The following is a 26050-nucleotide window of genomic DNA, read 5'->3' as shown; positions in this document are numbered from 1 at the left end:
CTGCCAAGCCCCCAGCTTTGGCTTTTGCTATTCCCTTCATTTCACCCTTTGCTCAAACCACAGTGACCCTCCTCTCCAATGACTCTTCTTTCATGCTTCAGTGCTTGGCACATCCTGTGCCCTCTTCCTACTTGAGACAGGGCTAATCCTGCTGACCCTCTGAGAATCAGTTCAGAAGTTCTCTCCAAAGAGGTACCTTGCTGAACCACGAAGCTGAGTGACGTGTCCCTCTTCTATGCACCAGTGCCCTTGTTCCCTCTGTGATGGCACTGTCCATGGCACAGCATGGAAATTGCCTGGGAAGTGTTGGCCTCTGATCTGAGTACATTCTTGAGGCCTTTCCATTCTGCTTCCCCAGTGCCCACCAGTAACAAGCACAAAGCAGGGACCCCAGGAACACTCATGGACTAATCCTTCAGACCGATGGATCCCATAGGAGCCCATGGAATCTGAAGTATGTGTTTTTTGTCTCATAGGGCACCAAGGACATCACAGCAAGGCTGGGCTCTGGGGATTTTATCCACCCACTCACCACTTTGGATGTTGAGGGCGTGATGTTTGTCCAGGCTCCATCCTCCCAGCCTGGAAGCGTCGATTTCATAGCCCTGCAGCACTGCTGTTCTTTTCTCCCACAGGATCAGATCAGGGCAGGATTCATACTCATAACCCACAGAGACTGCAGACAACAAAAGGCACAGAATGCACAGTGAGCAAGGCCTCTTCTTTGGCTTTAGATCTGCATGCAAGGCCCCTGCCTGTCTTTTGTAGAAAAGGAAAAGTGGAACCACATCTATATGCACAACTAACACAGGGATGCTGGGCCTTAATAGCCCTTTTTTCAAGAGTGATCATTTATTATTAGGAAAAATTAAACAAATGTATTAACTGCTTTTTAAAAGGACCCAGATGACTGGATTCCAGGGAAACCTAGTTAGTATAGAAAACACTTTAGGCACAAAAGTCTTTACTGTAGCATTATTTTTCTTTTTTTGTTTTTGTTTTGTAGCATTATTTTTAAGAGTGGAAAACTGGGAGTAACCTAAAGGCTCAAAAGGGGCTAGAGGTTGAGCAAACCCAAGTGTACTATGCTCTGGAGGAATATTGTGTAGCCCCTGGAAATTATGGTTATAAAGGCCATGGGTGACACAGGAATAATGCTAAGTTGTAAAAACTAGTTATATATCATATTATATCTGTGTTAAGAAAAACCATACACCAAGAAATTAAGTGTTAACAAGTGCTTGTATTTGCTTAGAAGAACATACAACTTTATTGCTATTTTATCTACTTATCCAATTTTTATTAATGAAAATAGTATTACTTTAATAAAGGAAAACCCAACATCACTTGTAATGAATTTATGAAAAGGAGCTCAGCTAGGGTACTTTGAAAGCTGGAAATGGTTTTGAGGTTTCAAAACTTGAAAATCCCTGGGTTTCACAAGTCACGGCCTCCTTCGGCCACCGGAATGCAGGCTCCCCACGGCAGGCTTCCCAAAGCTGGGTTTGTGAAAAGCCCAATGACTGCTCCATGGAAAGGAACTGTCCGAGGTGGGAATACCATTTTTGGGCTGTCACTGTTTTCCAGTGGACAATATGCTACCGCATACACAAGACAGGAGTGAACAATTGGGCAGCCCCTTAGAGTTTCTTTTAAGTACCATAAAAGATGGCTGACCATCCGTGGTTGGAGGGGAATATGGATGGAAAATGACCTTGAGTCCCTTACGCAGGCATAATGCCTCCTACTGGTCATATCAGGAGAGTCAACCTTGAGGTCTCCCTGTGTGGACACTTCCCTTTTTAACTGGTAGGAGTAGTGTTCAAGATGAGAGGGTTTTCCTGGGGTATTACTCTAAGTCAGTGATTTTTAACCTTTTTCATCTCATGGTGTACATAAAATAATTACAAAAATTCTGTACACCAAAAAATATATTTTTTGCTGACAAAATATATAGGTATAATTTTGATTCATTCACACCAGATGGCTATTGTTGTGTTGGCTGTTGTCATTTTTTAATTTGACAATCTAAAGAAAAAGAGGTTAGTGCTCCTGATTAGTCAGGTATTGCACATTTTAAAAATTCTTGTGGCATACCGGTTGAATAATCACTGCTCTAAGTGCTTGTAGCATTAGCTCTCAAGGATTAGAACTGCCAACAGTCCAGCTCTGAACCAATCCCAGGGTCCAGCTCTAATCCCAAAGCACACCCAGCCCCCAGAACCCTAAGGTCTGGGTGGGGCTGGACTCTAGGACCGGTGAGTCACCTTCTGCTTCATCTTTAAAAAAATGACAGCAATAACAACAACGAAGAGAAAACCTCTGTGATTGGAAACAAGGTAAAGAGGTCACAAAGCCTTTCTGAGGAAGGAAGAATCTTACTCCTTAATGAACCTGGAGAGACCCAGGAGCTATATATATATATTTGTTAATTCTCACCCCAGGTTGCTTTCTCCATTGATTTTTTAAAAGAGAGAGTGAAAGGGAGGGAGGGAGAAAGAGAGAAGCATCGATGTGAGAGAGACACGTTGATTGGTTGCCTCCCTACACTCCTTGACCAGGGCCAGGGATTGAACTTGCAGGTATGTGCCCTTGACTGGAAATTGAACCCGCAACTCTCCAGTGCCCAGGCTGGTGCTCTAACCATGAAGCAACACCAGCCAGGGCAAGACACCCATATTTTTAATGGGCAAGTTCAGGCCTGATGGCTGTGGGGGCCACGGCAATGTCCACATGGCTCTATCTTGGTGGCACTAAACCTCTTTTTCCCATCACAAACCACCATAGTGTTTTTTCAAGGGCCTTTTTGGTTTTGTAATTCTATTTTTTTAGTGGTCAAGTTTTCCACATTCAGGTCTTTGAGTACATTCTTTTAGTTCTGGGAGGGTCACTGAAAGGTCTTGATGGTCAACTAAGCCTTGAGTACTTCTGAGAAAAGGAAAAAAGTAAGAAGAAAAAGGGCCACGTCCCCCCAAGTCTCTTGTCTCTCTGAGGATGGTGTTGTGTCCTGTGGCTGGGAGACTTACCGAAGGCTTCCGACAGCCCAAACACCTTCTGGTTGTAGACATCCGTCTTGTCCCAGATGAAATAGTAGGACAAGTCTGGGGCCGCGGCAAACCACTTCCTGAAGAGGCGGCCCTCCACCGCCACCATGAGGTGCACCTTCATGAGGTTGAAGGGGATGGTCGGATGGGTGAGGCTGACCCTCAGGACAGACTTGTAGCCCGGCGTACGGCTGCTCAAGTAACTCAGCCTCATCTTGCCTCCCGAGATGGCGATTTCCTCTTGCAAGGCCTAGAGAGACAGATCACCGTGCGTGACGGTCATAGGGTCACAGGTGCAGGGAAGATGGTCACGCCCCTTGTACTCTTATTCAAGAGGCAGAGGGGAGAGCAGAGAGGAAGGAGGGGAGGAAAGGAGAGGAGGAGCAGGAACTAGAAGGGAGAGAAGAGGGAAGCAGAATACAAAGAGAAGCGGGAGGAAGATGGGGGAAGGGAAGAGAAGGAGAAGGTGGAGGAGGGAAAGAAGACCCTGGCTTGCAGGGTCGGCTCTCACACGGCACAGCTCTGCCTCACTGAACTCCAGTTCCTCCTCCATTCAACAAGGATGATGATGCTCAGCTCACTGCATGTGAGTAACTCATAAGATAATGTGTGTAAAATACTTACCATAATGTCACTGCTCACTCACTAGCTGTGTCATTCTGGAAAACTCATGGAACCTTGAATTTCAGTTTCCTCACTGGATTGATGTGAGGATTCCGTAAGGTCCCATATATAACAGAGACTTGGGAAATGCTACCAAGTGGATGATGGTGCTGCTGGGGGTGGCGGTGCTGGGAGCAGGGGTCACTATGAAGAAGGACCTTCCCCTCAGACTAATGAGGACAGCTACCTCAGCAAGGATCATTCCTCTTTCAAAACTTTCCTAAAGTAAGATCTGTTTCCAATGGCCTTTTTCTTCAGCAAAGTAAACAGAGACTAGGAGATGTTGACCAAACAGTTATTCAGGGTTCAGAGCCTGCCAAGGACCTCAGGTGAATGCCCCAGCTCATCCACAGAAAGAGGTCGAACTGGCTGCATGGCGCTTCCTGCTCCTGCGCTGTGCTAGATGAATAGAGTGGCTCAACGGGTGTGATGGGCTTAGATCCACAGCGCAAAGTTGAAATGAATGCTGGGATTTTCTGGAGCATGGCAAAAGCGGAGCACTTTTATCAGCTTGATGCTCTGGGCTCTGTTTCAGGAAGGGGACATTAAATCAATCGAGGCTAACATAGCCATTAAAAGGACGGTGACTATTCCACGCTTGTGTTCAACTGGGCCTTCACAAAGAAATGCTTTCTGTCCATTTCATATAGAGGTGTGAACCCCCACCCGCACCCTATTCTCCCGACTACACAAGATTTTAGGGATTGGGCCTGAACCAAAGCACTCTTCCTACATTTTAGCTTATAAGTTCTAGTCAAAGTGGGCTCCATGCCCCAGGGAATCACAGGCAGGTTCAAGGGCCATCCTGATGTTCTCACAAATATTTACTTTCTGTAACATACTCTTTAAAATTTACATCTCCCAGTCCTTGCAAAGGATACCCAGTGAGTAGACTGGGAAAACCCAAAAGTTTGTTTTCATGTGTGTCATCAACCTGATAATAAGCAAGGGGCAAGGTTTGTGACCCAGCGGGGCTCAGAGCGACCCAGCCCAGGGAGCGTTGTAAGAAGGGTGGGACCTTTCACCTCATTTGTTCCAAAGTCCCTGCTCCTGGGGAAATGTCTAGCTGAAGTGGAACTGGGGTTGAGCAACAAATTATTCCTCTCCAGCAAGCCTTGTCTCTTCTGACAGCCATTTCCTAAGAAAGGTCAGCTGGTAGTTGAGACAGGAGACAAGCCCTGAATCTCTGAAAAGAACTGAGGCTTCAACCTCGGGTGCAATGAGAATTTCCAAACAGCTGTATTTTCTTCTTGTGGGCAGCGTCTGAAGCCACTCAACAGGACACACACACAGAGATGTGTTTGCCCAACCAGGCATGAAATATACAAACAAAAAATGTAACAACCTTCCGCTCCATCAGCACCGGCAACCCAGGAACATGCACGTAGCCAGAGCTCTCATTAGGCAGGCAGGAACACGGGGCTTCTCCCCGACCTCCCCCCTCCCCCAAATCTCCTCTCCTCCAGGCCTTGTTTCTCTCATAAGAAACTGGGCAGGGATGGCGGAAAAAATTCAACCCTACACAGTTTTTTTGGGCAGAGAATCTATCTTGATTTCGATTAGATTACAATGCTTCTTTCCAAATTACTTCATTTTAATGATAATTAAGGAAAGCACTTGCACATATAGTTTTGAGCCAAAGCAATCCTTAATTGGCAAGAAGGCAGAGCATGTAAAATAATCTTAATAATAATGATGGTTAAAATTTATTGAGCACTTAGTAGGTGCCAGACATTGTGGTAGGCACCTCATTGATATTTTCTCATTTCATCTTTATTATGATGCTCACTATTGGGGATCCCTCTGTCTCACTTCGCTTGGTAGAACTTATCACCATAGATATTTTTAATAGAAATAATGAGAAGGGGGGATCCTGGAGCTTGGGGGGGGGGGAGGAAAGTGGAAGTGAACTGGATGGCAGAGTGGAAGAGCAGGGACTTTTTCTAGGATGGAGGGTGCCAGGCAGTTGGATTCTGCATGGTGGGCTGATGGCGTCTCTTTCTCTTTCCTCCTCCACTCCCCAAATAAAATACAGGCATGTAGAAATGCAGTTAGGAAAGCTGGGTACCTGAATTTCTGGAACGATGGGGCCTTTCTCTGCACAGGAGCTGGCAAAGGATGTCAGTGGGGATGGAGACACAATAGGGTTGGGGCGGGCGAAGTTGCTCAAGTCGCAGCTGGGAATCTCATTCTCTTCATGGCGCATGATGATGGTCTCCATGACAAAGAAGCGGTCCCAAGGCAGCCAGAGGGTATGCTCCTGGGTGATGAAAGGTGCCCGCTCGAACCGCAGGATGATGGAGATGCCGCCATTTGTGACCAAGTCAAAGCTGTTTGGGAGGCGGAAGGGTTGAGAAAAAGAGAAGAGGGGGGAACAGGAAAAACAAGAAACAGGAGATGATGAGGAAGAGAAGGAAGATGAGCAGCAGGAGAAAAAAGATGGAGAAAGGAGAAAAAATTATACCAAAGAGTCTGAGCACTTGTTGAGGAGACTTTAAAACCTAAATGGTGTCACTGCAGACACAAACAGAAACAGATATTCCACAAAGTATTTTTTAAAAAATAGAGAATTTGCCAAAGCCAAATTAAACACTACTGCAACAGAGAGTGACTTGCCAAGACACAGGGCAGTGGGTGAGCCTCTGCTATGGTGCTCCTGGTACTTACGACTCTTGAGCTGATGCTCAGTGAAAAGTCAGCAGAATAAAGTGGAACAAACCCTGCCCTGGCATTAGGAACCTAAGCCTAGTTCTGCCTCTGCCAAGAACTACTGTGTGATCTTGGGTAGGTCACTTAACCTCTCTGATCCTCAATTCTCTCATTTATAGAATGTAAAGGTTCAAATGGACTCTTCTTAGGTCACTAAGATTCTATGACTCTACATCAGCTTTAGTTCTGATTATGATACATTACTCAGCACAGGCCTTTGGGATCACAAAAGGGCTAAACAATCTCGAGCCGCACTGTTAGAATCACAGTACATCAGAAGTGCATGGGGAACCAGAAGACTGAATCCCAGCCTCCCAGTTGGGATGAAATCTCTATGACAGTGTCCCCTGAGAGCCTTCAGTCATTGCCCTCTCCCAACCTGATGACATGTTAGTTTCTTCTACAAACTCACCATTGGGGAGGCATAAGGTTCTTACTTGCACATAAGGTTATTACTTCCAGTGATAAGGAGTTTGCTATAGTCACAGGAGGACTATCTTACCTCTCGCTAATTCTGATTGTCAAGATTTTTTTTTAATTGAGTCTGGGTCCCTCTCCTTATAACTCCTTAGCTCCTGGTCCTTATTCTACCTGCTGAGGTGACTTGAAACTGGTCTGTCCCTTCTGCCTTTGACTATCCTTGAGGAGCTGGAAACAGTGATTCTGTCTACCTGCCACCTCCAGGCTGGGGTGTCTTTTGGGACAGAATCCTTTGTGCTATTACTTTTAGGATGCAATTTCAAGGCTTGCCCTCATCTTGCTTTTTTTTAGAAGGAGAACTGCTAACTCTTTACCCACTCAGTATTCTTGCTCCCTGCCCTGGGCACCGTTTGCACCACGTGCACTCCTCCTTATAGGCTACATCATGCTGTCCTGGTATCACAACTTGAACTCTCTGGCCCAGGGACACTAATTCATCTCAGTATTTCTGGAACCTAGTCCAGTGCTTGGTGGTTGAACTTTAGAGAACAAATGCACGAGTGATACTGTCAACATCTTCTGAACTGACTATCCATCAAACACCTTAAGTTCCTCCTTACTTTGGCTGTTACTGTAACTCAACCAGATGTTGACTTGTGCAGTGGGTGTTAGAGACCCCAATGCAGGACCTCTCCTGTATCTCTGGTAAATGTACCTTGTAGGATTGGCTTCATGGTTCCAGCTTGCTCTTCCCTTCTCTAGGAGGGAAAGATTTTTTTATGGAATGTTCTGTCCTGGTGCCAAATCTCAGTAGGTGACACCCCCTGGATTTGAGTCCCCCCAAAAAGCTTCTCACCCACTTTGCCTGTTTCCCACTCAGCCATCCTCGGCCCACTCTTGAGTAAAGACAGTTGGGCACTACCCTGCCTTGATAAGTCACGAGAGAGAAGGGGCTTGTTTTGAACTAAGGCTCTGGGTTTGGCTCTACAGCAGAATGTCAATGGCTGGGGGAGCACCCGGACTGAACAGCATCTGTACTTTGACAGAACAATTTTTAACCATCAAACAGAATTTTGGCCTGACTTACAAGCTCCCTTCATGAGAGGAGGATCGTGGGGGAAGCGAGTGAAGACAAACATGAAAAGACATTCTCGTGGCTGTGAGCAAGCTGAGGGCAGCTGGCCTTGCCAAGATCTTGATGGAATTAGCTCTTGCCAAGAGCCAGGCCTCCGAAGGGAAATCTTCTAGTGGACATGGATTTGAACCTGACACCAAAGGGGAGGCCCGGTTTTCAGGTGAAGCCCAAGCGGCTTTGGGCCAGTCCAAGCTCTGCTGCTCACTCCACAGGTGAGTTATGTCACCTGTCTGGGTCTCAATCTCTTCATGTAAAATGAAATTAATGATCATAATCACTTGGCAGAGTTTTTAATTAGATCGATGGGATAATGGATGGAAAAAGCGCAGGTCCCATTCCCTGGGCCTCATGCTCTGTATAAATCCCATTTTTCAATTCAACGAGCTTGAACTGCTTCTCTTGTCTGCTACTCTTTTGAAATTTTTCTTCATGATTTGTATTTTTCATCTTTTTAATGATCTTTTTGGCTAACTTCTCTGGTACTGTTTTCTGTTTATGAATTCTTGTTAAGACTGGAGGTCTCACATTTCAGTGTGGGGTGTGTGTATGAGAGCATATGTATGTGTGTGCGTTTGTGCATGTGTGGGCTGGATGAGGGCTTGCCTGGAGTATGAAGGTTACAAAGATGAGTTAGGCTTGGTCCCCGGATTTGCATATGTACACTGTCATCTCCAACTACATCTCTAGCCTTAGAGTTCTTCCTGGGGTCTGAGAGGTAAGAAAGAAAGGGAGGCAGGGAGGAGGGGGAGGAACATGGGCAAATGCTACCCATTCACATACAACAGAGATCTTCAGGCACTTAGAGAATAGGCAGTGACTTTCCCATACATTATGAGGGTCTAAGTTGGGAAGAAAATTTAAGCCCCATAATGCACTGGTTAAAAACTGCCCTGAAACCCAAGCTATGAGTTGTTGCAACTCGGGCTACTGTGATGTAATTTTGCAGGCTGATACAGGAAAAATGGCTGAGGCTTACCTCTTAGGAACCCCTGCTCTCAAGGGGCAGTAGTGATTGCAGGGGGAGCACAAACAAGAGGGATCACAGCCTGGAGACACTAGAGTGAGCTATTTCCAAGGGCCACCAAATGTATGTTTTATGGACCCCACCCTTACCAAGCACAGGGCAAAGGACTGACCATTTGCCATCTCATATGAATGATGGTCAAATTTTAGTCCCTATGGCTTGTTTTTGATGACTGCTTCATAGCAGGTAATAATGTAGTCAGTAGTTAGAATAACTGTTGCCTACGATGCTGGCATCTGCTGTTTTCATAAAGTAGGCAGCCCTGAGCTGGAAGGTAGTGCAGACAGAGCATGAGGAGGGAGATTCCTCCATGCTGTAGGAGAAGTCTGTGCTGAGGCCCTTGCTGGGATGGAACGTGTGCAGGGCGGGGAGCCATGGCCTGGCCTGGCCAGGTTACCTGTGGGGACTGGCCACCAACCTCTTCCAGCTGGGCCCCTTCCCATTCCCAGGGAGTGAGAGGAAGGGGGAGGACTCCCCGTGTCAAGCTTGCCAACCCGTTAAGAGGCACACATGTCTACAAACAGATGAGCCTCTGCTTCATTATCACCTCGGCCGGGACATGTTCACATCTGATATTGGATTAAAGAGGTGCTAAAATCAATCAGGCTGCAGCATCATTTCCAACCCAGAGTGAAAATCAACCTTATGGGCCCACACTTAGCCAGATGGACTGCCACCACCTGATTTTATTAAAAATAGAGGACTTGTCACCACCGACAGCCTAAATATTCCACTTTCCTCCTTCCCCTCCCCTTTTCTCTAAAATGTTCTCATTGTTTGTACTGTAACCATTACCTTCTCATCATTTAATAACTTGTAAATTTAATAAACAGCTAATACTTATTGCTTACTTACCATGTGCCAGACCCTGGAAATACAGCAATGAACCCGAGTGGGGCAGGGAGCTGAGATTGATCAGACACCTGCTGTGTTCAAGGTGCTTCCTCATCCATCATAGAATCTAATCCTTACAGCCAAATTCTGAGCTAAATAGTGGTAGGGCCATTTAACAGACAAAGAAGTTGAGGTCCAGAATGGTGAGGAGATTTGTCTAAGAACACATAGCTAGCAAATGCCCAGGGCCCCAAGGTCAGAGTTCTGTCCTCACTCAGTGGTTTCCACAGACCTACCTAGGTGGTTGCAGTTGGAAAACACACCAGGAATGGTAAGAGTTCTGGAGCTGTCTGGTCTGTAGACAGTGGTCCACAAGGCAATGTTTTATATCCTAAGTCATGAGGCAGGAGGCTATATTTAAGGTACCCTAGGTTTACTGTGAGAACCAAATGAGAAGAAACTGCTTAATTTTTAGCCAAAGGGACTTAGGCCAGAGGAAGATACAAGGTCACACAGGTAGTGGGTTGCAGAACTGGGCATCTGAATTCAAGTCCTCTGAACCCAAATTCCATCGTCTTTCCATGTTGCCATTCCAACAGCAGTTCTGTGGCAAGACCTCAAGAGCAGGGCCTTCACAAGCCCTGGTCAACAAAAGACCCCTTACCTGCCATCTTGCCTGCTGATCGTGTATCCAAAGAGAGGGTTATTCACGAAACTGATGTTCACACCAACCAGCGGGGTCCCATCAGATGTCATCACTTGACCACGAATGACACATGCGTGCCTGTGGGTAGAGAAGAGTAAATAACATGGTCTACTTCTCATGCACAGAACCCTGGCTGACAGGGAGCCCCAGGAGGTCAGAAGACAGAAGGCAGGTTGCTCAGACTGCTCTGATACTCTGCGGCTCATGGTGTTTACTCCAAATGAATAATAACATTCTTTTCTTTTTTTATACTGCCTTATTGTAAGGCATCAAAGTGTCTCCTAAAGATTTATTATTGGACCCTGGCCAGGCGGCTCAGTTAGTTGGAACATCATCCTGATGCGCCAAGGTTGTGGGTTCGATCCCTCGTCAGGGCATATGTAGGAGGCAAGCAATGGGTGCATGGATAAGTGGAAACACAATTGATGTTTCTCTCTCTCTGTCTCTAAACTCAATAAATAAGTACATTCATTTTAAAGAAGAATTACGATTGGGAGATGTTTTCAGATATCTCACTTAGAGGTCCTTTTCTAAGGATACTATCTTATTACTGTAAGGAGCTAAAGCTGATCTGAGAGGGCTCTACAGTGTAGTTATGCATGTGAATCTATAGTCCTGGGGTTCAACCCAAGCTCTTGCCACTTTCCAACTCTCTAAACCTGCACAATATGTGACAGCTCTTTGAATCTGTTTTTTCATCCTGGTGCACAGTAAGCTCCACCAATGGCAGTGGCTATTATTGCCTCTAATAGTCTCACTGAAAGTGGACGTATGAGAAAGTGAACAGAATAGAGGGCACTTTGCATCTGGCATTGCAAACAGGAGAAGGGCAGATGCTGGCATCATCCCCCTGGAGTTTCTGAAACTTGTGACCTCTCCCAATATCCTCCGCCCCACTTTCCCTCTATATTCCAGACAACTAACCATCTGCTTCCCTCAAACTCGCCAGGCAAATTTGGTTAAAGCCTGTGTTTGTGCAATGTTCCTCCATCTGCCTCAAATGTAATCCCTGCACCCTCTATCACTGTTTCTTCTCCTTTAAGACCCAGCTTCTAATGATGCCTCTTCCCTGAAGCCTTTCTTGATGGCCCTAATTAGAAGTAGTCACTCTCTTCTAAAACCTGACTCAACACCTTGAGACCGTACCCCACCGTACATGTTTCTCTTCTCCACTAGGTCATGAGCTCTTTGAGGGTAGGATCAAGGTCTATTTCTCTCTCTCTGCAAGGCCTGGAAATGCCTCACAAGTACTAGGCCATTGTAAGTACTAGTAAGTTGGTGGGACAATTAGAGATGATCAAGAATAATGGTGTTTTTCCTAATGTTTCAGAAACAAAGCCTTTTTGGCAGATGACATTTTAAAAGGACCCCAAAGTGAAAAACAAATACAAGCAAGATCTGCTAGGTGAGGGCCCCCTTTTCTCTCGGGGTGATTCTGAAGGCAACTCTGTGGAGTCTTAGTCCCTGCAGAAGCCAGAGAAAAGCCAGCTGGAAAATCACTGAATGAGAGGAATGGGAGGAAACTGGGGTCCATGATGTTATGTTATTTGCCCCAAGCCACACAGAGACGAGGTGGCAGAGCTAGGCCTTGAATCCAGGCCTCACAACTCTGGGCCCAACTCGAGAGCAGTCTGTTTACTATGGGCAATGGGTAGAGATGAAGGTGAGCACTAGGTCAATGTAATAAGGAATCAGGGCATTGGGGGGTAAGGGGGCAGCCCTCATTGGCAAATCAGAGGCAAGTGTTTATTGTACACACAACTTTCTCCATTCGCCTCGGTCCAGAGGCTTTTTTTCTGGCCTAGGGAAGAGCCACGGATGAGGTCTGGGGGCATTCATAAAAAAACTCTCAAACGCAGCCTCTGTTTTATTAGGTGCTTACATCTCTACCTTCTAGAGTGATAAACTTTTCTCTGTTGGATGAGAAAAGCAATTAACACCAGGCTTGTAAGCAGCTGGTCTCACTGGTGTCAGCTTGTCCTTTCTGAAGGCAAGAACAGTAAGAACAACTACTCACAATGCATCACACTCCCTGCCCCCACCCACCCCACCCCACCTCACCTCCTGACACACAATCTGGTTAATGCTAATTCAGTCAGTGGTTTCCTTCCGAGGCCCTTGGTCTAAATGCAATTATATGGCAAACGAGTTAAGCGGGCAAGGCTCAGCAAAGACTCTCAGTCCTGCTCTGAAGGTCTCCTGATATATTTAGGCAAAAATTATCTCTCCACTAATGGGAGATTTATTCCATTAATTGTATTCAGCTGGTGCTGAGAGATGCTTTCTTTAGTGGGGGAAAATTGAATTTCTTACTGCTGGAACTTGGTCCTTCTAGATAGAGGATTACTAACAGACCCCATCCCCTGGTGCTGGCCCCTATGGAGCCTTCTCCTGACATGTGTGTCTTCAGGTTCTGCCTGGACAATAACCAGCCCTCTGGAAATGGTTTCCTTTGGGGGCTGCCCTAATTGCTGCCCCTCGGACACATGTGGGCCAGCCTCCTCTGATTTATCTTTCTTTGGGGATCCCCTGATAATTGGGAAACATGAAATCAGCACCATTTGGCTATCCTGTGACCTCCACTTCAGCAAGCCAGAGCAGATGTCATTTTAGCCCAGGCTCCTGTGGATTGCTTTGGATTCTGGACAAAATTAAGTTGACTCCCCGTGCCGCTGTAGGCCACAGAGACCTCTTGCCAAAAGAGACATTTGGCTCAGGAATGAAGTCCTGGAGAAAAACATCCATCCTCCTCCTGTTTGACCATGATTTTCAGTTGTCAGGAAAATCCAGGGTAACATAAAGCCTTCCCTGGAACAAAGGAGATGGGGAAGTCTGCTCTGTGGAGGCCTCTGAAATGTGTCTCCTGCCACATGTTTTTGTTCAGGGAGGTTTAAAAAGATGTGGGTGTTGGGCTTCCAAATGCTTTTTTTTTCTTCGTCCATTTATTTAATGGATACCACCAGTGGTGTACTGCCAAACATTGAACAATTGACTTTTGAAAGAAAAATAGTTTTAATTTGTAGCATTTGCCTATATCTGTGGTGTAAATACTTCTATGATGGCTGATTTCAACTACCCATGAGATGTCACTGAACCCAGAGCTGGGAAGAAAGGCACAGTAATATACTGTCATATAGTATTTCCACCACAGAGATACAATACTAGTAGACCCAAATAAACTCCAGAGCAAAAATACAGTAAAATAACTAGGAAGTGATAAGTTTTGATTATTTACTACCTTTTAAAAATATAATTTCTTCAAGTTTAATTTTATATAATTTAATTTTTAAATAATATTTGGGTTTAAAAACTAGCTTATAGCCCTGACCAGTGTGGTTCAGTTGGTTGGGCATTGTCCCATGCACCAAAAGGTTGCTGGCTCCATTCCTGGTCAGGGCATGTGTCTGGGTTTTGGGCTCGATCCTGGTAGGGGGTTGTGAAGGAGATACCTGACAGATGTTTCACTTTCACACTGATGTTTCTCTCTCCCTCTCCCTTCCTCTCTCTCTTTAAAAAACAAAAAGCAATACAAAAAAAATATAGCTTGCAGAATTCCTCACAAGTCAGTTCTCCTGAGCTTGTATGAGCCGGCTTCTGTATTCCACTGGAACACCAACCCTATACAATGTGGCTAAGAAATAGTTGCTGCTTTGACCATGACATTCCACAATGGAAGACGACTTTGGCAAGAAATCACTAACAGAGGGTACAAATTATAGTCACCAACTTGGCTTCCCAGCTGGCTCTTATGATCTTCTTATTATCTGTCCTATATTTGATGTGTTTTGCTTTCCCTTAGTTACTGTCTTGGCATAATGGAGTTTTGGGGGTTATTTTCTACTCATCCTCAGAGTCCCCACTAAGCTGTCATCACCTCAGTGAGGCTATTATCAGTTTTTCCTGGCACAATTTATCACACCTCCTCTAAACCTTCCAGGTCCTCTAAATCTTCCAGGTATCTCTCCATGACAGTGACTGTCATATTATTATATCACTAGAGGCCCGGTGCACTAAATTTGGGCACTCGGGGAGCGGGAGGGTGGTCCCCTAGCTCAGATTGTGAGAGGGTGCAGGCCAGGCCAAGGGACCTCACTGCACAATAGGGGAGGGACGCGGAAGTTTGGCCAGCCAGGGAGGGACTGTGGGAGGGCTCCAGGGCATGTCCAGCCTGTCTTGCTCAGTCCTGATCTGCCGGACTCCAGCAGCAAGCTAACCTACTGGTTGGAGCATCTGCCCCCTGGTGGTCAGTGCATATCATTGCGACTGGTCAGCAGGTTGACTATCTACCCCCTGGTGATCAGTGCATGTCATAGCAAGTCGTTGAGTGGCCTTAGCATATCATTAGCATATTATACTATGATTGGTTGAATGACCAACTGGATAACTGCACGCTTAGCATATCAGGCTTTTGTTATATAGGATTCACATTTACATAGCTCTCTTACATACTTATCTGTGAGCTAGGGGAGGGTGGGACTGCATCTCTGGTGACTACAGTAAGCATGGGATATTGTTCTCTGAGACTTCGTTAGGTAAAAATGAGCAAGTCACTGAAACTCAGAGAGAAAAGACTTGCTCCAAGGTCAGACAGCAAAGAACTTAATTGGCTGAGCTGACACTCAAAGCTAGGACTTCTTACTTCTAGGTCTTTATTCTTACTACTGTTATATATCTGTAGTCACTAAAATTCACTTTAACATCATAAAAAAAAACTGGGTACCTGCTAAATTGCTAGGCACTGTGTTAGGTGCTGGGGGTTTCAGAAATGCATGCAATGCAGCCCCCAGTTGCTTGCTGGAGCTCACCAAAGCCAATGTGAAATCCTGAGTGTAGTTGTCTCTGACACCAGTGAGTCAACACATGAGCTTGGCATATGTCAGGCAGCTGGGATACAAAACAGGCAATTAGGCTGGGCAAACTCTGCCAGCAATGAGTGCTTGTGCCAGGCCAAGAGGGGCATCAAGCATGCTGGCATTAGTCCAGCCATGCACTCAGGGTCTGACTGAGGGCCATGCTGATGCCAAGGAGGGGGGAGGTCAGCCTGGTTGCTTCCTGAGGGCAGTGGTCAGGTTTGGGATCAAGACAGGACACTGCTGGAGAGACAAAACCCTGCGAAACAGCATCAAGCAAATAACCCAACCTCAGCTGTCAGTCAGGGAGAAGTGTTAGGGGTGTAGTGAAAAGGGCCTGGGCAGGGTGGCCGTTCTAACTGCATGACCTTGGAGAGTCCTCTGACCTCCAATGCAGGCTGAAGTGTTTCACAGCTGGATGTAAAATAGAATCCAATGCATATATAAGAATGGATAATGGCTTTAATCTGGTGCCACTCAATCTAGCTCAAGTAGTTTTGCTACATGCTTTAGAATGTTGATGGAGCTCATACAATGCTTATACTTATCTCTTACTTGTTTCCTCTCTCTGGAACCTTCCACCTGTCCTGCTCACAACTGACAACTGCCTAGGCCAGTGATGGCGAACCTTTAGAGCTCGGCGTGTCAACATTTTGAAAAACCCTAACTTAACTCTGGTGTCATGTCACATATAGAAATTTTTTGATATTTGCAACCATAGTAAAACAAAAACTTATATTTTGATATTTATTTTATATATTTAAATGCCACTTAACAAAGAAAAATCAACCAAAAAAATGAGTTCGCGTGTCATAGGTTCGCCATTACTGGCCTAGGCTCACCCTCAGCACCCACCTGGAGCATTCACCAAATGGTACTCAGCACTCCTGGCCCTTGGGGCTCCTCTGCAGAAACGCTGAGTGCTGTCACATATCAGACAACCTTCCCCCCAGCAGACCCTGAGCTCCCTGGAGTCAGGACCACATCTCCCTCACTGCTGTGATCCTCGCATTGAGTGTGGCTGATGCCCATTTCTGAGTGGGCAAAAGAAAGCCTCCACCCAAACAAGGGTTTGCCCTGGAATTTGAAAACAAGGTACGGAGTAAGCTCTCTCTCTTTTTTTAAAATATATTTTATTGATTTTTACAGAGAGAAAGGGAGAGGGATAGAGAGATAGAAACATTGTTGAGAGAGAAACATCGATGAGCTGCCTCCTGCGCATCCCACACTGGGGATGTGCCCGCAACCAAGTTACATGCCCTTGACTGGAATCCACCTGGGACCTTTCAGTCCGCAGGCCGACTCTCTATCCACTGAGCCAAACCAGTCAGGGCCGGAGTAAGCTCTTGATAAGTTATTTACTGAAGGAATAAAGAGCTGATGTGTTTCTGTAACTCAAGGTGATGCCAGAGCACTTGGAGTTACTTGACCTTGGCAGGGTTATGGCTAAATAGGGAACTGAGGGCTAAGGGGCCGGGCCTTTCTAACTGCTTTGCACCAGCTGCCTTGCAAAGCTTGGCTCCTGCCCTCAGAGGCCGCCGGCCTCCGCTCGCAGACCTCCTACTTTGATTCTGTAGCCCCCTCATATGTACCTCTTTTTTGAAAAATTAAAAACAAAACAAACCAACTGTCAGAAATTAAGTTATATTTGTTATTCAAGTGTATATTATATGAACAGATAAAGGAAGGTGAAGGGAGAAAAACTGCAGCTTTAACTTCTTTTATTAAATGAACACTGCTAAGGAAACTTGTATTCAGGAGATTAGAATAATCATTTGGGATCTAGGCAGCAAAAAGATCTTCAGTCCTTCTCTGCCTTAAAATATTTGCTACTCTCTGCCACTCCTGGCTATGCAAATCACTCCTCTGCATTACCCATTTTAAGCAGATTTATATGCCTGACCTGCACCAACCCTTAACCTGTTTTCTGCTAATTCATGCTGATTGACAGGATCTTTCCAGCATCTACCACACTTTATCTGACGTCTTGTGGGAACCTCATGTAGGCCCAAATAAGTAGTCCCACCTAATGGCCTGTCAATCCACCCCAATCCAGAAGGTTCCTAGCGAAAGCCTGTCCCGGTCCACTCTGCAGCCTTCAAGACCTTCTTTTGAGCCCGGCCACACAAGCTGCTCTGCAGCTCCCTCTCTTGTCTTCCATTCCAGAGCTCTGGCTCCGTTTCCTTAACCAGCTTTTCCATACTCACACTCTTGGGAACCCACTAGTCATGCCATGTAAGAGACCTTCCTGACCATCTCTTCCAAACTTCTCACTGTAGAGGTGAGAAAACAACGTCCACACAGGGAATGAACTTGCCTATCTTGCAGGAGTTGCTGAGGAGCCAGATTCAAATTAAGGATGCATCATTTAGTATCTGTGAGAACCCGGGAAAGTCACCCCACCTCTTAAACTACTTACTGCCTGACGCAGCACACTGCTAAACAGCTCTGATCACCCACGCCTGTGGGCAACCTCTTCTGCATGCTGATGCTCTGGGCTGAGTCCTCTCCCCCAGGAGCCCTCTGACATGCTTTCTGCTGGCTGACAAAGGTGCACAGGAGCAGAGCCCTTGACTGTTTATAACGCTATATTTCCAGAGATGTGAGCCCACTGGTGTGGCACAGCAGAAATAGAACCAAGAGGAAGGCTGGTAGAGATCATTTTGGAGGAGCAAGGCTCCTGACCCTGGATGGTAGGGATGGCCAGGCCTGGGGAACATGGCTCAGAAACACGTGCCTGGGGCCATGGAAGGAGTTTATGTCTAGAGAGGCCTGCTTCTAGGAAGACTTCTCAGGAATTGGTTTGTGCTATTAGAAAAACTCCAGGCAGCTCTGCTTAACTGTGACTCCAGACATAGTCTCTCAGTGGACAAGTTCATCCATGACTGAGTGTCCTGTCTCTGGTCAGAGCGTAGGACAGGTGCTCCTTCACCTGGAAAGGAGAGACTAGGATGGACCACAATGAGACCTGCTTCTGGGTAGGGCTGAAGCTGGGCAGAGACGCAGAAAGGGGCCTGAAGCATGTCCAGCTCACAGGCTTATCTCAGGTGTGTAGCAATACACAGGTGGCGATTAAGGGAAACAGTCATTCAAGGGATGAGGAGGAGGAATGACAGAGGCAACAGGCATGGTGTAGAAGCTCCTAGGGCAGCTGGATATGGACATCCCGTGTGTCACCAGGGAATGATGCCCAGGTTCCTAAGAAGAAAAGGGATGGAGCTCCAGACCCAGATGTGGCAGGGGTGGAACCCTGGCAAGAGAAGGTAAGGTAAGACTTGATTCCTTAGATGGCAGGGGTGCCAGGCTACTTAGGCAAAGAAGATGAGGCTGGGATTCTGGAACAAGACAGACATCCATTTGGCAGAGCTGGCAAGCAAAGGGTGAGAATGAGGAACAGCTGAAGGACTTGAGGCTGAGCTGTTGGGGTTGCTCTAAGCCAGTGATGGTGAACCTTTTGAGCTCGGCGTGTCAGCATTTTGAAAAACCCTACCTTAACTTTGGTGCAGTGTCACATATAGAAATTTTTTGATATTTGCAACCATAATAAAACAAAGACTTATCTTTTTGATATTTATTTTGTATATTTAAATCTATTTAACAAAGAAAAATCAACCAAAAAAATGAGTTCGCGTGTCATAGGTTCGCCATCACTACTCTAAGCCCTTCTCTTCAGATTGGGGTTGGTTCTAGAGGCCTGCAGGCTGGACTCACAGGGTCGAGTCTCATGGACCCACAGGGGAGGCAGAGCAGGGGAGGCAGACTTCTCCCCTCTTCCTGAATATTGCCCAGAGGTAGCATTTCCCCACATCACAGCCCCTCACTGTGGAATTCACTTAGTCAACTCTTAATGCCTCCAGGCTCGGACTGGAGGGCCCTTTGGACTCACTGTGGAGGCGTTTGGTAAGTCCTCACCCAATATTCTCCAGAAAGGACAACGTTAGTAATGCGATGCATGGCTCTCCAACATTTTAACTTCTTATTGCTAGACATTTATCAATGTTGGGTAGAAACACAGGAAGTCCCTTGAACACTGCAATCACTGCTTGAGAGAGCCCTCACTTATGACCCCAGGATCTCCAGGACTTGGGCTCTGTCACCACCTTGCTGAGCCAGGGAGCTTACTCTGGAATAAAGCTTCCTCTTTTACCACAAAGGGTTGATGACCTCAAAGGCCCATTCGCCTCTGCCCGCCATGGTGTGGGACATTTGCGTCAATTATATAATTATGCTAATATTTCAGGCTAAGAGTCTCACTTTCATCCCAGTTCTCATGATGACACTAAAACCTATACGAATATTGATGCCATTGCTAATGCTAACACTGAATCTTGCTGTTAGCAGTAACAACTACTAACAATTATTAAATGCTTATTACCCTGACATGTGTTTTACATCTTGTTCAATCCTTAGACATTCCCATGAGGTATGGATTATTATCCTCATATGACTGATGAGGAAAATGAGGCACAGAGAGTTAAGACACTTGTCCTAGGTCACACAGCTAGCAAAGGGTGGGGCTACGATTCAAGCTGAGGCTACCTGCCTTTGAGGCAGTGCTCTGAAGGAAGCACTGAGACCTACTGCACATTAGCTTTTGTGTTTTATTTTTGTTGTTGTTGTTTTGTGTGTGCAGTATTAGAGAGAAAGTCAGGGCCACCTGTGGTTGTAGTGTTGTAGCAGCACCCTGCTGTCGAAATTTCTGAACTGACGATGCTGAGATGGGAATATAAAGGGCCTAAAAGAGAAGAACCGAGGCCCAGCACATGGGATCCAGGGCCAATCGGTGTGGCTCTGTATGCTGGCTCTGCCACTGACAAGCCCTATGTCCTTGGCCAGGTTACCCAACTTCACTGTGCCTCAGTTTCATATCTGTAAAAGGAGGGCGGTGAAGTCCCTGTGTCATCTGGTTTGGGGGAGACATAGAGGCGTTAGTCCTTCTGAAACTTACAAAGCATTTGGAACAACGCCTTACACATGGGCCATCCTTGGGAGATGCTGTCTGTTATTATTGAATGTGTGCTATATGCCAGCCTCTGGGCTTTGGGGTAATTTATCTCATCTAATCTTCCCAACCACCTGCAGGGTGGGAATTAGTAAGTCCACGTTACAGATGAAGAAACTGAGCAAGCTCTCCCGCCTAAGGCCACTTACTCTAACTTGCCCCGGGATTTGAATGCAGGCTCTCTCCTCTAAACCCGAGTGGTTCCAGCTCCAGCACAGCATCCTCTGCCACCACTTCCTGTGATGGACAGCTACGAACAAGCTCAAGCTACAGAGCAAACAGAGATTACAATTCGTCTTTGAAATCAATAAAGGGACGATCAAGTGGCAGAGGAGGAGTTGTTAGCTGCTCATCGGGATGATGTGAGAAGTTGCTGCCTGCATCCTGAATTAAATCCACCTCGTTGCTTTATCATCATAAACATTCATTTCAATGTGGGGAGGGATTTTTAAAAAACCAACATGAATAATATATGATGGTTGGCATTTTGTAGGAAGCAGGATCCATACCTTCTTCCATCTTCCATCAGAGTAATTTATCATTGTCTTTCTCTTAGCCCCCTCTCCCCCTTTTAAACTGGTGGGGTAGCCTGTCAGCTCAGCTTGTACTGAAAACGCAGGAGTATAATTCAATAATAAATTCGCTCAGAGGCCAGCTGTCAGGAAGCTGGTGTTTATTTGAACTCCATTAGATGCTCTCTCCCGCTCAGCCTCTCTGAGGGCTATCTGAGGCCGGGGGCGGGGGTGTGGGTGAGGAGGAGGTGTGGGGGGTGGGAGGTGGAGTGGCAAGCAAATGCTTTTCTGTAACTGCTCTGCCACTGACAATTGTATGTGTCTTCAGATCGTCAGTGGGATGATAAAAAATTATATTGCATTCATCATCTTTTATCCCTCCTTGCCATTATTTTGTTCCTCTTGTAAACTCTTGTTTTAAAAATCCCTGAAAATTCTGTGCCTTCACAAAGGGTCTGAAAGAAACTCTGAAGACTTATTAGACATCCAGGTGACTCCCCTTCTGTGTACAGCCCGTGTGAAGTCCTAGAGGAGATGAAATGCTCTGATCTGGTGAGTGAACAGTGAAGGGGCATAGCTTTTCTCTGTTCCTGCTCCAAACCACCTTCCTGGCCTCACAGTTTCTTATGCTCTTCCTTCACCCACATGTTTCTCCCTGCGCGCCGAGATCATATACTCCAGATTCCTAAGACCATCTTGATTTCAAATGTTAGAGCATGTCTGTTGACTTCTGATTGGTAAAATAATATCACCATAATTATGTTCTAACCACATTAAAATTCTCTCCATTCTCTGAGTATCCTGGAAAGCTATGCTGGTTCCTCAGTCTAGAATGCATTTTTAAGTACTATTCAACTGAAACACATATACAGCCTATGCAGTAGTATGTACATACACAGACATAGACACACACACACATACACACACACGCACAAAACCAAAACAAGTTTCATGAAGTACATATCCATTTTACAGTTTTACACTAATATTTTCCATCTCGTTGTTTCCAATTCCATTTAAATTTACTTCTATTAAAAACAGAATTTCAACACACTAATTTTATGATGCACTCATGGGATATTGTGACCTGAAGTTGGATAAATTCCTCACCGGAGGCTATGTTTCTATTGATTCCACAAAGAGTGGAAGGGAGAGAGAGAGAAACATCATGTGAGAAAGAAACATTGATCAGTTACCTCCCGTACGCACCCTGAATGGGGATTGAACCTTGACCCTATAACCTAGGGTATGTGCTTGGACCGGGAATTGAACCTGCAGCCTTTTGGTGCATGGATGTCGCTCCAACCAACTGGGGTAGGGTGAATAATATTTTAGTGGCCAACCCTCCTCATTGAAATCTCTGTCTCAGGCCAAAGGCCATCTCCTACCAGAAGTCTTCATTCATTAGTCCATTTGCTTGTTTGTTCATTCCTTTACAAAAGCAAACATTTACTGCCTACCCTGAGCCATGTCCTGTGCCTGGTGCTGCAGACACAGAGAGGCACCAGATGCAGCGCCTGTGGTGTGTGGAGCTCAGGGACATGGATCTACAGTGGGAGTGATGGCCCACCTTGAACTCTCAGAACACTGTCTTCACTTCTCTTCAGACACCCAGCAGTGGCTGACTGGATGACTCACTGACTCATTCTACCATTCACTGTGGCTTAGTCTGTACCAACCCCCATGCTAGGCACTAGGGGTTCAATGCCTAACAAGGCTCAGGACACACAAAGAGCCTGTGATGTAATGGGGTACAGATGCTTACTTTCTTCTTGCAGGCCCAGAGCAGAGTAGGTGCTGACCAGTAATCCACAAACAGTGGCTGTGTTCTGTGGGCACCTTGTCCCTCTTTGAGCCTGCCCATGGGATCTGACCCTCTGTACAGTATATGATCCTCAACCTCCTCTGGGATGAATGCTCTGGTCACCCAACCCTCCTTTTTCTAAAGTCCCCTGACTCATTGAGTCTTTTCTCTTTGGGTTCAGTGTGTCATGTCAGCTGACTTTCATAACAGTTTGTTCTCACCCAACTACTAGCCTGAGTGAGCTGATAACCTACTATGTGTAAGGGAGCCCAGAAAGACTTGTGCCGGAAGCCAATTCTAGCGTGTCAGAATTTCAAGAGTTTCATTTAAAGGTTGATAGAACTTGGGGACTCAACAAGGGCTGAGTCACATATGTTATCACCTGTTGGGAATGGCTAAAGGCATTTCCCCAAACCTGAAAAGGGAAGATTGTTTGCTGCCAGACAGCTCAGGGCATCTTAATCTACATGTTATTGCCTCCTACTGGCCAAACACCTGAACAGGTGTAGGCTAATTCTCCCCATTCTGACAATGTCTCTGTATATGAAATCCTGACCCTTTGAAGTGTATATCTCTGCCTCACCTCAGGACAAATTGTGTTAATAAAAAGCATGGGTCCTGAGACGAGGAGATCTTAGTTCCTTTTAGCTAAGCTCCTCTGATCCCCATATGCCTTTCAAAATTATATTTCATCTCTGGACTCTTTAAGTTACACACGGCCCCTTCTCCAGATTTCCTGAACCCTTCTAATGCCGGAACAAGAACCCCGGCAGACTTGAAAACCTCACATCACTGCTCTCACAATAGTGTCCTCAAACATATCCTGAACTGATGTTCAATAACTTGGGGGTGGCTCTTTTGTCAGAACCTCTTCCCATAATTGGCTAATCTGCCCCTCATTGGTAAGCCACAATTGTTCACTGAAGTGATGTGGCTGTCCCCTGTTCAGCCCCTTCACCCAACCAGTCCTTCCTAAGAGAAGAGATACTACCAAAGCTGTGTAATGGGGAAAGAGCTGCCTTGGGTGCTCTTTGAGGAGGAAATGTCCTATGCTGCCCTCTTCCAGCTGTCTGATCCCACGCTCCACAGTCTGGGTCCTGTTATCTGTCCTCCATTCATGGACAATCTAGTTGGGGATCCTTCCCATCCCACTCAAGTTTCAAGAGAGGGCACTCTGCATTACACTCTCCCCAGGCCTCCAGGTGAGGGACAGGTGACAGGTGGGGTCCAGACATCCAGGCCAGGAAGGAAAGATGGCAATCCAACCACCTAATCTGGTGATGGTGGTTCCTATGCCTACGATGTCCTCTCCTACTTTAGACCTACTATAGATCAACTGCAGTCTTTCTCATCTCCATCACTTTATGTGGAGTTGAGGACAGCCACACAGAATGTCAGATAGAGCTACTGTACTCATTAAACTTGTACGGAACACCTGTTTTGGGCCAGGCATAGTCCTGAGCTCCGGGACACAGATGAACCAGACAGCGTTTCTGAGGGACGCCTTCCTCACTCTGAGTCCATCTGGCAGCCCTTTTGCTTCAGTTCTGAGTCAAGCTCTATGCTTTCTTCTACGGCAGCGGTTCTCAACCTGTGGGTCGCAACCCCTTTGGCGGTCGAACAACCCTTTCCACAGGGGTTGTCTAAGACCATCCTGCATATCAGATATTTACATTACGATTCATAACAGTAGCAACACTACAGTTATGAAGTAGCAACGGAAATAATTTTATGGTTGGGTCACAACATGAGGAACTGTATTTAAAAGACTAGAAGGTTGAGAACCACTGCTCTACAGGGTGCAGCTCAGCCCAGAGCCCATTCTGCATGGCTGGGGCCCTCACATCCTGGGGAGCTACTCGCATCTTTCCTCTGAGGACCACCCCTGCTCCTGTATCTCTGACACCAGCAGGGATGCTGCGCAGAAGCATAGGGAGCCCCCTCCCTGAGTCAGACACACAGCTGCGAGTCTGCAGAGTGAAGGAGCTGTACTTCTGGGCCTGCCTTGCCTTGCTGGGCTCATTCATGCTGCTGGGTTTCTGGTTGACAGACTGCTTCTTGGAGCCTGTTAAACGGACTCCCATTCAGACTATACAAATTGTAGCACAGCATATGAGGTGCAGAAGGATATGGGGTTTTCTGTCAGTCACAGGCCTTGTTAGTGTTATATACAGGCACCAAGTCAAGTCTGTGTGTCCCTCAGAAATCCCACTCCCTGGGAAAGTGCCACTGGATTCCTCCCTAATGAGGATCTCCTGACAGCCGGCTGGCATGCTGCTGCTTTTCCCTTTCCCCAAACAAGGACTGGACAGTCGGAACCGGTTTCTCTCAGGGTAGCTGCTGGACTTTCCTGGAGCACAGGTTACTTTCAAGTTTCACTTCCAATTAAGGAAGTAGAGGTGGAAGCTCTCTGCAACATCACACCATCACCTTCCTCCTCATCACCACCTTCTATATATACAAAAACACAGGTAATATGCAAATTAGCTGGGCGCCACGCCGGGCTGGAGGAGGCTGCATCATGACAGCTCAGGAGGAGCTGCATGCACAGATGGGTGGGAGGCGACTGTGTGCCGCCTCCACCCTAGCAGACACACAGACACCAGGGGTGGAAGAGCACACCCCCACCCAGTGGACACATAGACACCAGGGGTGTGGGTGTGGCGTGGCTTGGAGCACACCCCATGTGGGTAGCAGCAGTGGCCGGAGCAAAGCAGCCCCGGTCTCAGATACCTGGTGGCGGCTGGGGCAAAGCAGCCTGGATCCTGGGTGCCAGAGGGAAACCGGTGCCAGCAGCCAGGGAAAGGAAGGCCTATTCTTGCACGAATCTTCATGCATTGGGCCTCTAGTTATCTTATAACTAGCAAGCATTCTGTGGGTGGCCAGCACTACATTGAGATTTTATGTACATTTTTTTTTCTATTTAATTCTCATGGCGACCCTGCAAAATAGACATTACCACCCGACTCTGACTGATGGGGAAAGTAGAACTCAGAGAAGTTAAGGAATTTTTCCAAGGTCACATAGCCAGAGAGTGGATGCAACTGACTTTAAATCCAGCTCTGCCTCATTTCAAAGCCTGTACTGTTTTCACTAGGCCAGACTGCTGCCACAAAAGCCACCATTTACTGATCACCTGTGTACCTCGCCCTGTGCCAGGTGCTTTATTTTGGGTAATGCTTTCAATGGCTCTTATGAATAGTCACTGTTCTTGCCAATTTATCACTGGAGGCAAGTGAACAAAGGTTAACTCATTTCCCTGATGCCACACAGAGCTAGTGGGAGGTAAAGCCAGGACTCAAACTCTGGGCACTTCTGTCACTCCACATTCCTTCACCTGCAAGGAA

The 26050-nt window shown here is 46.4% G+C and overlaps 1 protein-coding gene across 6 annotated transcripts in view; it reads right to left on the bottom strand.

Annotated features, from left to right (window-relative positions):
* TENM4 (teneurin transmembrane protein 4) overlaps window positions 1-26050 on the bottom strand; it is a 498342-nt gene that overhangs the window by 61639 nt on the left and 410653 nt on the right. For all 6 annotated transcript variants that reach the window (XM_006759877.2, XM_015561430.1, XM_015561431.1 and 3 more), the window contains 4 exons: window positions 10494-10613; window positions 5776-6037; window positions 3027-3294; window positions 533-676 (listed from right to left, as the gene is read on the bottom strand). In XM_006759877.2, the coding sequence (XP_006759940.1) occupies window positions 533-676; window positions 3027-3294; window positions 5776-6037; window positions 10494-10613 (794 nt within the window). The remainder of the gene's footprint in view (window positions 1-532; window positions 677-3026; window positions 3295-5775; window positions 6038-10493; window positions 10614-26050) is intronic.

This window comes from Myotis davidii, unplaced genomic scaffold, assembly GCF_000327345.1.
Source record: "Myotis davidii unplaced genomic scaffold, ASM32734v1 scaffold916, whole genome shotgun sequence".
Lineage (NCBI taxonomy): Eukaryota > Metazoa > Chordata > Mammalia > Chiroptera > Vespertilionidae > Myotis > Myotis davidii.
The sequence above is the reverse complement of the archived record's forward strand: the minus strand, read 5'-3'. Positions and strand labels throughout refer to the sequence as shown.